Source organism: Bactrocera neohumeralis, chromosome 4, assembly GCF_024586455.1.
Source record: "Bactrocera neohumeralis isolate Rockhampton chromosome 4, APGP_CSIRO_Bneo_wtdbg2-racon-allhic-juicebox.fasta_v2, whole genome shotgun sequence".
Classification (NCBI taxonomy): domain Eukaryota; kingdom Metazoa; phylum Arthropoda; class Insecta; order Diptera; family Tephritidae; genus Bactrocera; species Bactrocera neohumeralis.
In genome coordinates, this window is record NC_065921.1 from 11,083,166 (window position 1) to 11,097,817 (window position 14,652).

General features: G+C 36.6%; 1 protein-coding gene across 1 annotated transcript; it reads left to right on the forward strand.

Moving 5' to 3' along the window:
* The first annotated feature begins 10,293 nt into the window (after positions 1-10,293).
* LOC126757593 (uncharacterized) lies at positions 10,294-11,427 on the forward strand. Its single transcript, XM_050471610.1, has 2 exons — positions 10,294-10,686; positions 10,963-11,427. Exons 1-2 carry the CDS (start codon positions 10,294-10,296, stop codon positions 11,425-11,427), a joined length of 858 nt encoding a protein of 285 aa, XP_050327567.1.
* The last annotated feature ends 3,225 nt before the right edge of the window (positions 11,428-14,652 follow it).

Below are 14,652 nucleotides of genomic sequence, written 5' to 3' on the forward strand. Positions count from 1 at the left end.
TATTGATAAGAATAATGCTTTACAAATTATGAGAAGAAACACATATTTTTTTTTTGAGTCGACGGTTAATGGGTACCGCTGTCTACAATGTCATGGTTTCTTGCTGGCTCAGGTCTGGATCATGACATTGCAGATCCACGCCAACTATCGAAGGTTGATGAATTCCCCAATCATCCTCTTATGGTGGACTGCTTGAGTAAATGCAACCTCAGAAGGAGGTAAATAGGTGAATACAACAGCCATTGCTAATAAGGTACCTGAAGGAAAGTATAAAAAGTTATGGATAGAGACCTACGAATCTCTAATCTCAACATAAAAGTCGACAATGGAAATATGCGGACTGCGATATCAGTCCAAACGTCGGAGAGAGACGAGGCTGCTTTGAGCATTAAGACAGAACAAGGAGATAAACTTCTTCATTCCTTTGAGGAGGTGATCGATGGTTTCAATAATAGTGACCGCCAAAAGAAGAGAAGCAAGGATCGGTTAAAAGAAAAAGTGCGATAAAAGGCCGAGGTCGGGATATGTAACCGACTCGAGATCAAGTCCAACCAAAAGGAAGAGGAGGATAGGTAAATGGTTGGCTTGGGACAAGTGGAAAACGGCCAAACAAAAAGCATCTTTGCTACTCATAACTGGAGCAAGGCCTCGGATCCAGCATTTGTGAATCGCATTGAGAAGCACTATATATCGCTGAAAAGAGGCAGCTTTCGACGAAGAGCGAACCGAAGGCGCATTTGAAAAAGAGCAGGCGCAGGGACGTGATCGACAACGTTTAAGGCAACGGGTGCTGTACATGATATTGCGAAACGATATTTGTTCGTGGTGACAATAGGTCACAGTAACCCGTTGTGTTAGGTGTCACAGTAGCGGAACAAAATAGCAGAGATGAAGCTATTGGAAGCTCTCTTCTCGACTTTGGACGCCAAAATAAGCGCACCCATGCCGTCGTTTGATTGGACATGATAGCTTACCGGAATTAAGAAAACCTCACTATATTTCATGAATCCATTTAACAAAGTTTAGTTGACGTTCTGGATATAAAGCAAAGTTTTTTACAGAAATTATCTTTTAGATGAAGCAAACGACATTCTTTCGACCTTCTCGACCAAAAATCTAACCCATATTTTGTACCAACAGAAACTTACATATCGTATTCATATTTTTTTTCTTATTTCTCTATTTATTTCTTTTATTTTACAATAAGAAAAGCGGCTCCTATAGAATATGGCAAGAAACTAAGGACTAAACTATGATAAATAACGAAGGAGACTAATATTGTGTATATTATATATAAAAATAAGATCAAAACCATCTGATCAGTAAAATATACCAAACATATTGGTTAAATGTTGAGGGTATGCATTCTGTGTCAGCAAAAAAACTCTTGAATTTTTCAATGTGGACACGACGAAAGAAACGCCACGCTCTTAAAAAGACACAACTGGATAACAGCGAAATGAATGCATAATACTTACATATACACAAGAAAAGAAAGCAAATTGAGCCGTAACAAAAACCTGGAAAATCCAGGCAACTGCTACCGCTATCACGTATTTCTGCAGATTAACCCGAAAAACACACAAAAGGTAACTTTGAGCCATAAAGCCTGCGATATCGCGGTAGCCAAGGAGAGAAAAAAACGCGCCCACGCACACAAAGCCTACCACCTTGACAAACTGACGGGTAGGGAGTGCCAGCACATACACAAATTGCGCCGCACAAATGCTTAAAAGCCAAATGAAAAAGATTCCGATATACGTCTCTTTCAACAGTGGTCGCAGCGTCACTGAAATTTCACTCAGTTCAATTTTCAATGCGAAGTTGTTGAAATTACGGCGAAAAACTTTTCACTTAACTCAAAGAAAAGATAGACTGTAAATTTACACTTTTTGACTTTCGACCGCAATGCGAGTTCCACCTGCTGATTCGAATTGAATGAACCGAAAGGAGTAACTAACTGTTTGCATTGCTTTCGGGCGAAATTCGCCGTGTCAAGTCACCTCAGGTACAACTGTCTGTTTGTCTGCTGGTTAGTTAAGGTGTGCGCGGCATTTTTGTGTTGAGTTGTGTGCTCAACGTGTGCGAGTGAGCTACTCAAATTGATTTGGTCTAAGTGAGTTGATAAAGTCGCACGGGTTAAGTGACTGCTTCAAAAAGTTCTACTATCTCTACCATTTGGCTGGAAAATGCAAGTTTTTCTAAAAAGTAAACTAAAGTGAAACCTCCGTGGAATTTTGGTGACATCAAAGCACACATGGGTATAATTTGGACGCACATGCACTTAGTGTGGGTCAACTGTTTGCGGACCTATCTAAATGGGTAGAAATGTCATGCATTATTAGAAAAATACGCATATTGCTTCTCTTCTTCTCATTCTCCATTTCACACATCTTCTTTTAACTATAAATCTTCGTTTTTTCATGTCGTTAATTTTCAGCCTTTCTCATCTAATGGTCCAAGAATTCACTTAATACAACAAGCTTGTCAGTCTACTCAAAAAATATAGAAAGGCTGATTGATCTTTGAAGAGCTTAAATCCAAACCACTTTAATATCTTTGATATAAGTATATGGTACTAAAAATAACAGAATTTTTTTTATATATTTCTTATTTGAAATTTATTTGCCTTACTGTCAAAACCTTTAGTTCACAAGGGGCAGGCGGCGACTCTAAGGATCCTTCTTACGGATTGCAGGGCGGATATTCCCTCAATCCCCATGTATAGTAGAGGAGAAGTAAGAGTTAACTGAAGCAACATGTAAGAAGACCCGGTCTTATCGGACTTAGCCAACGATGAAGACGGATCATCCATTAGCGAATCCGTTTTCACTTAGGATCGGGTGAACCAGTGCTGTTGAAAAAGCGGCCATCGACGGCTCTAAAGATCCTCCATTTCTGGATCCGGATTGAAGATAAATCATCAATTCGCGAATCCGTCTTCAGTTTGGATATGCTGTTTGAGGAGGAGCGGCCCGATAAGGAACAGAGCGCTGAACCAGCGCCGTTGGAGAAGGGGTCGTCGACGGCTCTAAAGATCGTCCATTGCTGGATCCAGATTCCAGAGCGGAGATGCATTCAGCCGCCCTATGCGGTAGAGGGGAAGGAAGGATAAAACCGAGTGATCATGCAGGTAGACCCTATTCCTACTGGACCTAGCCAACAATGAAAGCGCATCATAAATTAGCGAATCCGTCTTCCGTTTGGATCGGCTGTTTGAGCAGGATTGGGACGATAAATAGCAAGGAACTGAACCAGCGCTTTTGGAGAAGAGTTTAAGGAATGAAGTTTCCTTAGGTTAATCCCCAACAGACAAAGGCAGCTTCCGGGAACGAGACGCCAAAAGCTATTAACGGTCAGCGACGCAGTTAGAACTTGCTTGCTAGTAGGGAATAACCCATGTCTAAATTTCATCTAACTTAACGTCGGCCTTCTCGTTCTCTGCTTCAACCAACAGGTATCCGTTTGAAAATTGTCAGAACCCAAATCTCCGATAAGTCTTGCGCAGTCAAACTTTTGCGAAGACATTAAGAACGAGTTGTCTCGGATTTCCCATAATTTTATTCAAGGAAGGAATTAGTGAAATTATTTTTCGAAACTATCTTCTCACTTCTATTTTAAGTTTTCAGGCAAACATTGTTCTTAGTGGTATTCAAATAAACTAAATTATGACTGACGATGATTACATGAACGGCTTGCGAAGAGATCTTCTGGCATTCGAACAAAATAGCAAAAACAAATTTCATCGATAAAGGCAAGAATTTTGACGACGAATGGTTCAGGCTCTTAATTTTTTTTAAATTTTGATATAATTTGAATCTCTCTACAGTTCCTTCTGTCAGCAGTACTTCAATTCTGAACTATACAAAACAATTTCAATTATATTTATTTCCTTGCCATATTTCTGAGGCTGCTCCCCACCCACCCAATAACTGCAAATATTTCTTATTTTTAGTAAATTGTTCAAATTTCCTTGATATACTCACTTCAGTTTATTTCCTCATTTATCCATCCCAACCGCATGACCAACATCTTCCACAGGCTTATTTTGTATATTCGAGTATTTTTAGGCAATCAGCCTTCATGGGTTACGCAAATAAATTTCAATGCACCTACTTCTTTGCTTATAAATTTTAAAATCAATTTTCTTCAATAAGTTGCTACACGTTGCTTAAGCCTAACAGCCAATAAATACCAAAATAAATATATGTAAGGGGGGTTATTTATGAGCACGTGTTCGCAATAAACTGTAAAGTCCTTACATTTGCACACAACAGCTTATAAACCGACACAAATACATATCTACTACCACATCCTTCAACAGCAACTACGAAACCTGCTTGATGTTATGCAACACTTTCGAAATGAAGGCTCTGATTTCATAAACTGATTAAAATTCAAATTCAAGTGGCCGAAAATAGAAAGCTGTATTTCTTGCAAACACTTAATTTTACTTTGCTTATTGTTACCTTTGGGGATTTATTTATGCTTAAGGTTAAATTCGGATAAACATAATAGGTCTAGTAAGAAGAAATACATTATTTTTGAACTTCGTCTCCTTATTTATTGAGACTTTACATTGAGATCTTTTTCGCATTTGGTAGTTAAAATTTTGGTCAAATATGCTTCGTTTTTTCGATATTTCCAAACCATTTTTAAGGTAAATTCACAATGACACACTTTTAGAAACCCTCGCCCAACTAAGCTCTCAACGCTTCTCTTGATTTACTATCAATGTGTGTGGTCACTGTTGTCCTCCTTTTGATACACAATTCCTACCCTACTGGCCTAAAGCAGACCTATTCTGGACGGTTGCTTCCTTCAGACAGCTTCAATCGTTGCCAGTGCCAGCTGGACTTAAAAGCATTGCCGTCGAGGAACCGCTCATAGTAAATGATTTTTAGCCAATCTAACCAAACACTTAGCAAACACCTTCCTGTGTCAATCTCACTTTTAAACTGGGAAAAAAGTTTCAAAGTAAACATATAAAAAGATGGTTGCCATAAATGTATGTTAGCTGCAACACTCTTAATATCTATACGGATGGCTCGAAAATGAAGAATGGAGTTGGTGCGAGGATATACTGTCAGAGGTAGGCATAAGGCAGCCTTTGCTATTGAGTAGGCCGCGGACCTGGCCTCTAATGTACCTGCAGACAATTCCAGACTCAACATCTATGTTTACAGCCAAGCCGCAAATAAGGCAGTAACCTCGTATCGCATATCGGCCGGAAGTGCCTTCGGAAGTGTTATCAGAAGCAAGCAACTGCCACTGTTCTTCAAGTTTTCAGTTGGCGGCGTCGTAACCAACCCACTGACGATTCTGATTTTGAGATATCGATCTGAAATTTTGCGCACATTTTTTTTCTTCCCAACATTCTGCTCATTTATTGGACCACTATAGCAAATAGCGGCCATACAAACTGAATGATCAAACTAAAAACCTCTAGGAGTCGCTTCGGCGCCGTTTGCATCAACTCGGATTGGCGTATGCAACGACTTGGCGCATTTTACGTGCAAGAACTTGCTTTTTCTGTGGGGATATGTAAAGTATAAGGTCTATGTGGACAATCTCGCGGCGTTTCAGGATTTAGAGCAAAACAGCGCGCGTATCATTCGCCAGTTATCAGTCGAAATGCTCGAACGAATGATCGAAAACTGGAATCAACGGATGGACCATCTTCAAAAAATAAATGTCAAATAATGGTATTTCGAAAGATTATAAACATTATATTTGAAGTTTTTGTGTTTTTTCTTCATAAAGGTAGGGAGAATTCGACGATTCTCACTATTTCATTGATATTTTCGACAATTGGCCTTTCAGTGAAATATCGTTCACATCAACATTACGGCAACAACGAAACCAGGCGTGTGTATCTTGGAAATATTTAGCTCTAAATATTCTTTATTTATTTATGATACCTTCCAGTGTTGATTTAATAGTTACATGCAAATCTATCTGAGTGAAGTCAACATATCTAGAAACAGATGAAGCGAGCGAATTTCGAAATTTTCAATGAGACAATTAATTGAGACATTAATTTTTTACTTTTAACTGGTTCAATCGACTCCTTTCAAGAACTAAGGGTATATAATATTAATAAGATAGGTATACAAGTACAAACATGCATTAAATTAAATGCGTGAAATTATGTTCTTAAAAATTTATCAAATATTACATTATATATAGAGGCATTACTCTTTCAAATTTATTAAAATATATTTTTAAGTGTAACTAATATTCAATTTCGTTTCAGTCTCTTAACCTTTTTTACTGCTCACCAGCTCTGATCAACCGTGCACCCTGGCAATCTAGTTAAAAATAAATTTTTGTTGTCGTAAACATTTTTTTATAATAATTAAATGTCAAATACAAAAAGTGTAAGTAAAGCAAAACAGCAAAAGTAAATGGACAAGACTTGAGTAGCCTCAAGCCAAAGGCTAAGATTTGCCAAAGGCATTACTCTTTCAATCCATTTCGGTTGTCAACTGAATGGAGAGCGTACGATTAAGGAAATGTAAATGAGCGCAAATGTACTTGTGTTAGTGTAACGAACATGGCAACCATGAAAGTTATCCTAGCGACAGCAAAAACAACAAAAGCTCGCCATTTGCAGAAAGATTTCTTGAGTTTGATAAAAATGATTTTCGGCATTTTCTCGGAATCTACAGACATACACAAACGCATCAACACACACATACATATAGGTATATATGTAGATATATGTATGTGTTAGCTGCCAGCATTTGTCGCCATCAATTGCTTAGCTTCGAGAGTTTGGCTTACAAAACAAAAAAAAAGAAATCCAGTCAATGGCGTCGTATAAGTGAGGATGTCATTTGCTTGCCACATTGTTTCCTTGTGGTTGCATTTAAATTGAAATTAAACGAAACGGTTGAAGTGCTCATTCTGATTTTTCAATTTAAAGATAGGTTGGCAAGTTTTCAAATCGCTTGAGACTTTGTGAATTAAATTGAGTATAATGTCGGAAAAATTGCTGAAGGCATAAGAGCAATAAAAAGAGCACACCAAAAAATAATAATTTTATAGTAAATAGTTTTATAACAATTTTATAATTATTTCTATTTTAAATAAATTTTGTATTTATTATACATATATTGCTTATATTATAAATTTTATATTTATTTATATCTTATTATTATTTATTATTATATATTCTTTTATGAATACGAAAAGATTTTTTCGACTACCCAATAAAAGGTATATTGCTTTGCGCTGATTCACTACGCAATTTTATTGCTTATTAATTATTTATCCGTGCTACTGTTTACTTTATTTGTTTTATTATTTGCCTTTTACATCTTTCAACTTATTTCTCAATTTTTTCAGACATAGACACTCCTTAGGCATGCAAACCATGGCAATGTAGTACTGTGGTACATATGCCCCCAAAGTGTGTATACTTGTATAATCGGTCACTTCAAATCAATTGATAAGGAAGTAAAGAATGAAAATTATTATTAAAATTGAGAAAAATATACACAAGCATTTATACCCAACGCATTTTAGCAATCAGTTTCAGCTAATTGAATTACTATTTAAATAACCTTCTGAAACAAAAAAGCTTCCATTCAAGAACTTCATTTTAATCACTTAGCTATTTATATATCTGACAAATTATAAATTTCAGAGCAATACCTCAAAAATAGGGGAACTAGTTCGTATATATGCAGATAGACGGACAATCGAATATGACTAAATCAAATCAGCACAGATTTTATAAGTTTCCTTGCATATGCTAAAAAATTCTTGGCAATCTTGATATACCCTGTTCTGGGTCGTGAAAGATGATCTATTTTGAGGTTCTCTACTTTTTTAAACAAAAAACATAAAATGCCAAATTTAATGAGGAATATTTATTATCATTCGAAAGAACATTCTTTGGCATTTATTTTTTGAAGATTGTCTCCTTCAAATGTTGGTCGCGGCTACATTCTTTGAGTTCAATTTTCGATGATGCGTTTGAACATTTCGACAGATGACTGGCGAATGACAGACGTGATGTTTTTCTCCAAGGCTTGAATCGATGCGGAATTGTCCGCATAGACTTTAGACTTTACATATGTCTACAGGAAAGATTTTTACGGTATGATATCATCTTGGTGGCCAATCGACCGAACCAAAACGTGAAATTATTTACTCACCGAAGTGTTCTCTCAATAAATCCTTTGATTAATGCAATGGTTATTAAGTGGCGGCGTCTTGTTGAAACCTAATGTCGCCGAGATCAATTTCAGGCATCAAATAGTCGATTATCATGATGCCATGCAGCATTTTAAAAGAAATATGGACCGATGATTTTACAGGTCACAAACCACACAAAACCGTTGTTTTTTCTCGATGAAATGGCAGCTCTTGAATCTCTTCAGGTTGTTCTTTGTCCCAAATGCGCGAATTTTTGCTTGTCTACATACTCATGGAGCCAAAAATGGCTCTCATCGCTGAACAAAATTTGGCTCAAAATGTCGGATCTTCTTGGAACTTTTCAAGAGCCCATAGAGCAAAACGACGTCGCTTGGGAAGGCTTCAGTTCTTGCCCAAGCTGTATTTTGTATGCTTTCAACTTAAGATCTCGATATAAAATGCGCCAAGTCGTTCCATACAATATTCCCAGTTGCTATGAACGGCGCCGTATCAACTCTCGACCTTCTTCGCTATATTTTCTTCACTGCGTGCTGGACGTTGTCTTTTCGGTAGAACATTATCCAATAATGAACACTGGGTCTCAAGATGAGTGATGGTGATGCAGTAGGCCGATTATTTTGACCACAAGTTGAGCGAACACATTCTTTAAAGAACGTGAATTTTCATAATAAAGTTGAACGATTTGTAAACGTCTTTCCGTGATGAAATTCCAAACAATGCTGAACAAAAACAATATGACAACTTGACACAACTCACCTGTGATCTGTCAAGAAAAGGCTATTGAAGAAAGTACCTCTATTTGAATCACCCGTTATAAGCATGAGTATAGAAAGGTTGCACACCATTGAAATAAAATAGAAAATGCAGATATTCTTAATAACTTTTTCAGGGACCTTTATACAATAATGGGCATTAAAGAATCCAATGAGCCATATTATTCACTCTAATTTCGAAGGAAATATGAAGAAATACCAATGATCAAATTTGACCCAGACCCAGACCCAGAAAAAAATGTTCCTTGATTAATATGCCTTACTACTCACATAAATATAAAATGTGAAATTTGATTTTCATATGCAAATAAGAGTGTGCTTCCAGTTATTTGTTTACGACGTGAAAAGTGTCTCTGGCGATTTTTACCATGGAAAAAATTTATCAACGCATTTACTTGAAATTTTGTGTTTTCAATGGAGTCACAGCCTCTGAATGGTTGAGAATGTTGCAGAAGTCTTTTGGTGGGTCCACTTTATCATGAAAATAAGTATTTGAGTGGCACAAAGGCCGTAAGGTCATCGAAAATTTGAGGCATGCAAATCGTCCATCCAACTCTGTTAGTATGACGAGAACAAGATCGAAAGCGACGTTAGAATCAAAACGATAACAGAGTATAAATTCAACACTGTTTATTTGCTACATTGGACGGGAAGCATGTTAATGACAGACTCCTACCACAACCGCATATTTTGCCAAAACGTTTTCGATCTAACTGATCATTAATGGTGGCGTGGATTCAAGAATATGACGTCGTAACTATTTAACAATCAAGCGACAGCCCTCGAAAAATGAGCAGAAAGCGAAAAAACAAAAATACACTGAAGCCACTGATGTCATCCCATGCTTATAACAAGTACTCGTATATGGCTCGAGAGCCTATTTTGAAGTTGATGATAAAGATTTGTATTAATATACTTGAAATTATAGTATTTTTTTTAACAATCCGGGTCAAATTTGATCAGATGCTAACGCCTTCTTATGACTCAATCACTCGAAATAAATTGTTTAGTCAAATATCTGTCTATGTTTGTACACACTGTGAGAATATCTACGGTTGCATTGTATGTTGGTTTAAGAAATTTAATTAAAATTGACAGATTAAAATATAAGAATATTGAGTAATACCATACAAATACGAAATAATATTAAGCAAAATATTCCGCATTGGTATAAATACTCTCAACCAGTGCTTTCGAAGATCAGTAACAGGCGCAAGTTCAAGTGTTACAGTTGCGAAGAACGGGTGTACAGTGAACGGAAGTTTAAAATTTCTTCGAGAAAAAAGTAACTAAAAATATTTAAAAAATTAAAAATATTTAACGTGTAATACTTCAAACATTAAGAGTGTATAATATGGCTGCAAAATCTCTACTCTCCTTGTTGTTGGCAATGTTTGTCAGCAGCGCCTTGGCACAATCGCCTGTGGATTGGCAGCCACTACTCGACCAGCAGAACTTAGTGCTACGCCAGGTGGTGCAGGCATTACAACTGACCCGTAGCGGCGCCAGCGATACCGATACTTGCTTCGATTGGTATTTGGATAATCAAACCGCGATCAATGAAGTCTATTACAGTGAGTACAACTTATGCGCCAGCGTAGCAACGGCGGCAAAGAAATTGCTTTCGGAGCAAAGTGCTTTGGAGCGTCAAGATCTTTTGGATGATGGCCAGTCACTTTGCTCAGCTTTAAGCGATTGCGAAAGTGTCACTGATGGTCTGCAGTTTTTCCAGTGCTACAATAAGGCGGTGAGTATTAGCTTTCTCATAGTTTGTATATTAATGGTCGTTGTGTGGTTAAAAATTGTTAATAAGAGTAAAGGATCAATGAAGAAGCTCTTTAGAACGAAAGTGTATAAAAATATTAGTAATAGAATTAGTTGAAAAAAGTGGAAAATTAAGTGAATTACAAATTTTGTTAAAGGAGCCTAAAAAACATTGAGTTAACTAAAACTTTAACCTAACATCCTAATATGTACATAATATACATACTGATTTCCCTCATCACTCTATTCATCTTAACAGTCTAATGAAAACAGCGCGAATTTGTTTAACATAAGCGTCACATCGGAGCGAATTGCTGACAAATTGACAATTTCATATCAAGCCATCAACGACACTGAACGTACGTGTACTACTAAAGCGCGTGTTAAGAACGTGGAAGACTTAGGTATTAGTAGAGCGTGTCTGAACAACTGCTTAATTGGTGAGTGGAGCCCCCCTGAAACGACCACAGCTTCAACCGACACTACCACTGAAGCAACTGCATCGACTGAAGCTCCCGGATCAACCGACACTACCCCTGAAGCAACTGCATCGACTGAAGCTCCCGGATCAACCGACATTAGCCCTGAAGCAACCACTGCGAGCGACGCTCCAACATCTGCACCGTCAGATGGCAGACAAGGCTTACCAGAAGAGGACTTATACAAGTATGATTTTAACTACATGACAAACGTGCTCCAGAGGAAACTGAATGGACATTTTTAATGTAAAACTTTAATAATGAAAAATATAACCAAATATATACATTTATACATATAATATATATATATACAGAAATTATATAGCCACCTAACTGCAAAGTTATTAAGCATTTGATTTTAATGTTTTGAAAATAGGCAAAACGCAAACCTAAAAAGCATATCTGATTGTGAGTGTAACGAAGAATTTAAATAATAAAGTAAAATATATGATTAAACCTCTTTATTCTTGTTGTTTGGGATTCAGAAACGCAAAACTTTTATCAACTTTAATATACCAGACGAAGAGAGTCACTTTCACATGGCTGATATGAGATAAATATATAAGAATCTTCGGAAATATAGTACACGCACCAATCGAATAAAATTTTCTATCCTCTAACTCTGAATTTTTTATATATTTTCATTCAAACGAATGAGTAATGATTTTTATAATTTTTGAACAGCATTACGAGTATTTAAAACGTGATCACGCATATTTTCAACTCTACGTGAGACAATAAACTCATTTGATAACGAAATACTACTTAGCGTGTGATAAAGAGAGTAGAAGTATGACATGGCATGTCTCACAATTTAATTAATTTTAATCGACTAAATAACTGTGACAGTAATTAAAATATAGCAACGTTTGCTTATAATATAAGAATTTTCTAAAAGTTGAGTTCTTTCACAGGAATTAACTATAGTTATCAATATAAGCAAATTTTCGCTATCTGGCAAACAAAAAAAATGAAAAGAATGTAAATATTTGATATTAGTAGTTTTTATGAAAGAAGAACTTATCCAAATACATCTTTACTGAGGGAAGCCACGCCAAGTTGAAAAATATTGTACCTGCGCTAATAAAGAAGAAGAAGAAGTATGTTGCAAAAAATATGATAAATCTATAAAGATTTATTAGTAGGTGAGTTAAAACAGTGAATTTATACCGCCTACATATCGAGTATGAGCTCTCCAAATCTATGTATGACGCCATACGAGCACACTGGCTTCACTCCTGTGCTGTTTTTCGATAAAAAAAGGCAGTCACAATAATGAAAAAGTCCATAAATTTTCTGCCCGCATTAAAATACCGATTGTCGCTTCAACTGGCCTCACACTGCCAAGTAGTATTCATTGGATCCTTTGGAAGGATTTCATGATACCACGGTAATCGAACAAAATAATGAGCATCACATAAAGTTTTTACCGATCTTGACGTGTTTTTTTGGAGCGTTTCGGTTCATTTTTGTGGCGCTATTCGCTAGATTGTTGAATTGTTTCGACGTCATACATATACTATACCTAAACTCTCGGCTCGTTATCAGTAATGATGCGTTTAATAAGAGTTGTCAAGCATATCTTTTACGACATCTACACATTATCCAAGATTGGGTATGTGTTGACTCACTCCAAAAGAGATGTTGAGAGCCTCTGCTATCTTTCTGATGCCTACGCTAAGGTTCCACAAGGCACACCCCTGCCTTTCTTGTGAACAGCTACCTAACCAAGACCGGCATCCCAATGCTTCCGCAGCAGCCATACAGCCCAGATGTGGCCCGGACTTTTTATTTTCCTTGCCTGAAAAGGCCGATGAAAGACAAGCTTGAGAGGGGATTCAAGTAGCATGCACCTCGTCTCTCAAGGCTATTCCGGAGAATACCTTCCGTGACGATAATGCTTGGAAATCGCGCAGGCAGCGCTGCATCTACGTAGAAGGAGCCTATTTTGAAAGTTTGTAGATGAAATTGTAGCGATTGGTTCAATAAATTGTTAAAATCGACTCATTTTACTATTACTTTCCGGACAAACCCTGTATACTCAAAATATCCACCACACTCATTCGAACGAACGAACGACTCATGTCATCCCTCCGAGATGGCTAATCTCTCTAATACTTGCCTCACGATTTTCAACCACCATACCCTTCACTTCTTAAATATTTTCATCAGTTGAAGAGGTCAAAGGTCGTCCAGAATGAGGTATGTCTTCAACGATCTCTTGTTTTTGAAGGCTTTCCACCACTCGTAGGCTAGTGTTTTTGATAAAACTGAATCCCCGAAGGCTTTTCTTGAAATATCATTTACCCGAGGAATTTAAAATTCATTTTCCGAGCACTTTTTTTGTCACAATGTATATGAATGATTAACATGACAAGCTGAGTCGTTTAAGCCACGTCGGTCTGACGGGACGTTCTTTCTTTTCTCCCAAAAAAGCTGCTTACTTGTAATCGCCGATATCGAATCACTATAGCATTTAGCTGACATAAAAACTGACCGATGCAATTCAAGTTCTTGAATGGAAAGCATTTACATTTTACAATATATTCTCACGAAATTTGGCACTATTTGTTTTCCATAGCAGCGCTACAATCCCCGAATATATTGTTTATTTCGGACTATAGCCCTTAGCTGCCATACAAACTAATCTATCAAAATTTACATAAACATACAGAATCTTCTTGCTATAAGAAATGCACCTGGGAAAGGTAATATGACAATTGTTGTGCAAGTTTGGAACACATTCGTTTTGAGATTCATACTATTTTTTTTAATTTCTTCTTAAAATCTTCCACTTAGCCATAATATAAAATGTTCTCCACAAACATGGCAATTTTATTGGCATAAAAAGTTCACCACAAACATGGCAATTTTATTAGCATAATTTTTGTCAACTAACTAACCACGCGCACTTTATATACACATTTATTGGAGGCAAATAAAATTGAGTACTTTATTGAGACACTCTCCCGGAAATACAATATTGAATTAGCAAAATGCCGTATTTCATAGAAACATCCGTCTAAATTCGCATTATTGACAAGTATTAAAGGCAAATTCCACAAAATTTATTTGCGTAAGAGCCCACAATACGCGAGTAATGAAAAGCGCTTTGCATTTCTCACAACTGACTGACACTAAATTTCAATTAAATAACATTACGTTAATGAATTGTCATAAATAAGTATTACTACCGATGCTTATCAAATTTTTCACGCGGCACACAATAGTAAATTAAATGTAAATAACGCAGGCGGCATTCAGACTGCTAGATTAACAAATTAGCATAATGAAAAAATATAGACAACAACAAAAAGCAAAGCAATGAATTCGACCATCACTGGCAGTGAAAATTCTAGCAAACACTATTGCATATTTCTTCATATATGAGTGTATATGTGTGTTGTTTTTGTTTTCTTTTTTTTTTTTGTTTTTGTATGGATGTGTGGAATTTCCATGTGACACCAAGT

Coding starts and splice junctions, on each gene's coding strand:
- LOC126757593 (XM_050471610.1), top strand. CDS start 10,294: ATGGCTGCAAAATCTCTACTCTCCTTGTTGTTGGCAATGTTTGTCAGC. Junction 10,687..10,962: donor TCCAGTGCTACAATAAGGCG/GTGAGTATTAGC, acceptor TCATCTTAACAG/TCTAATGAAAACAGCGCGAA.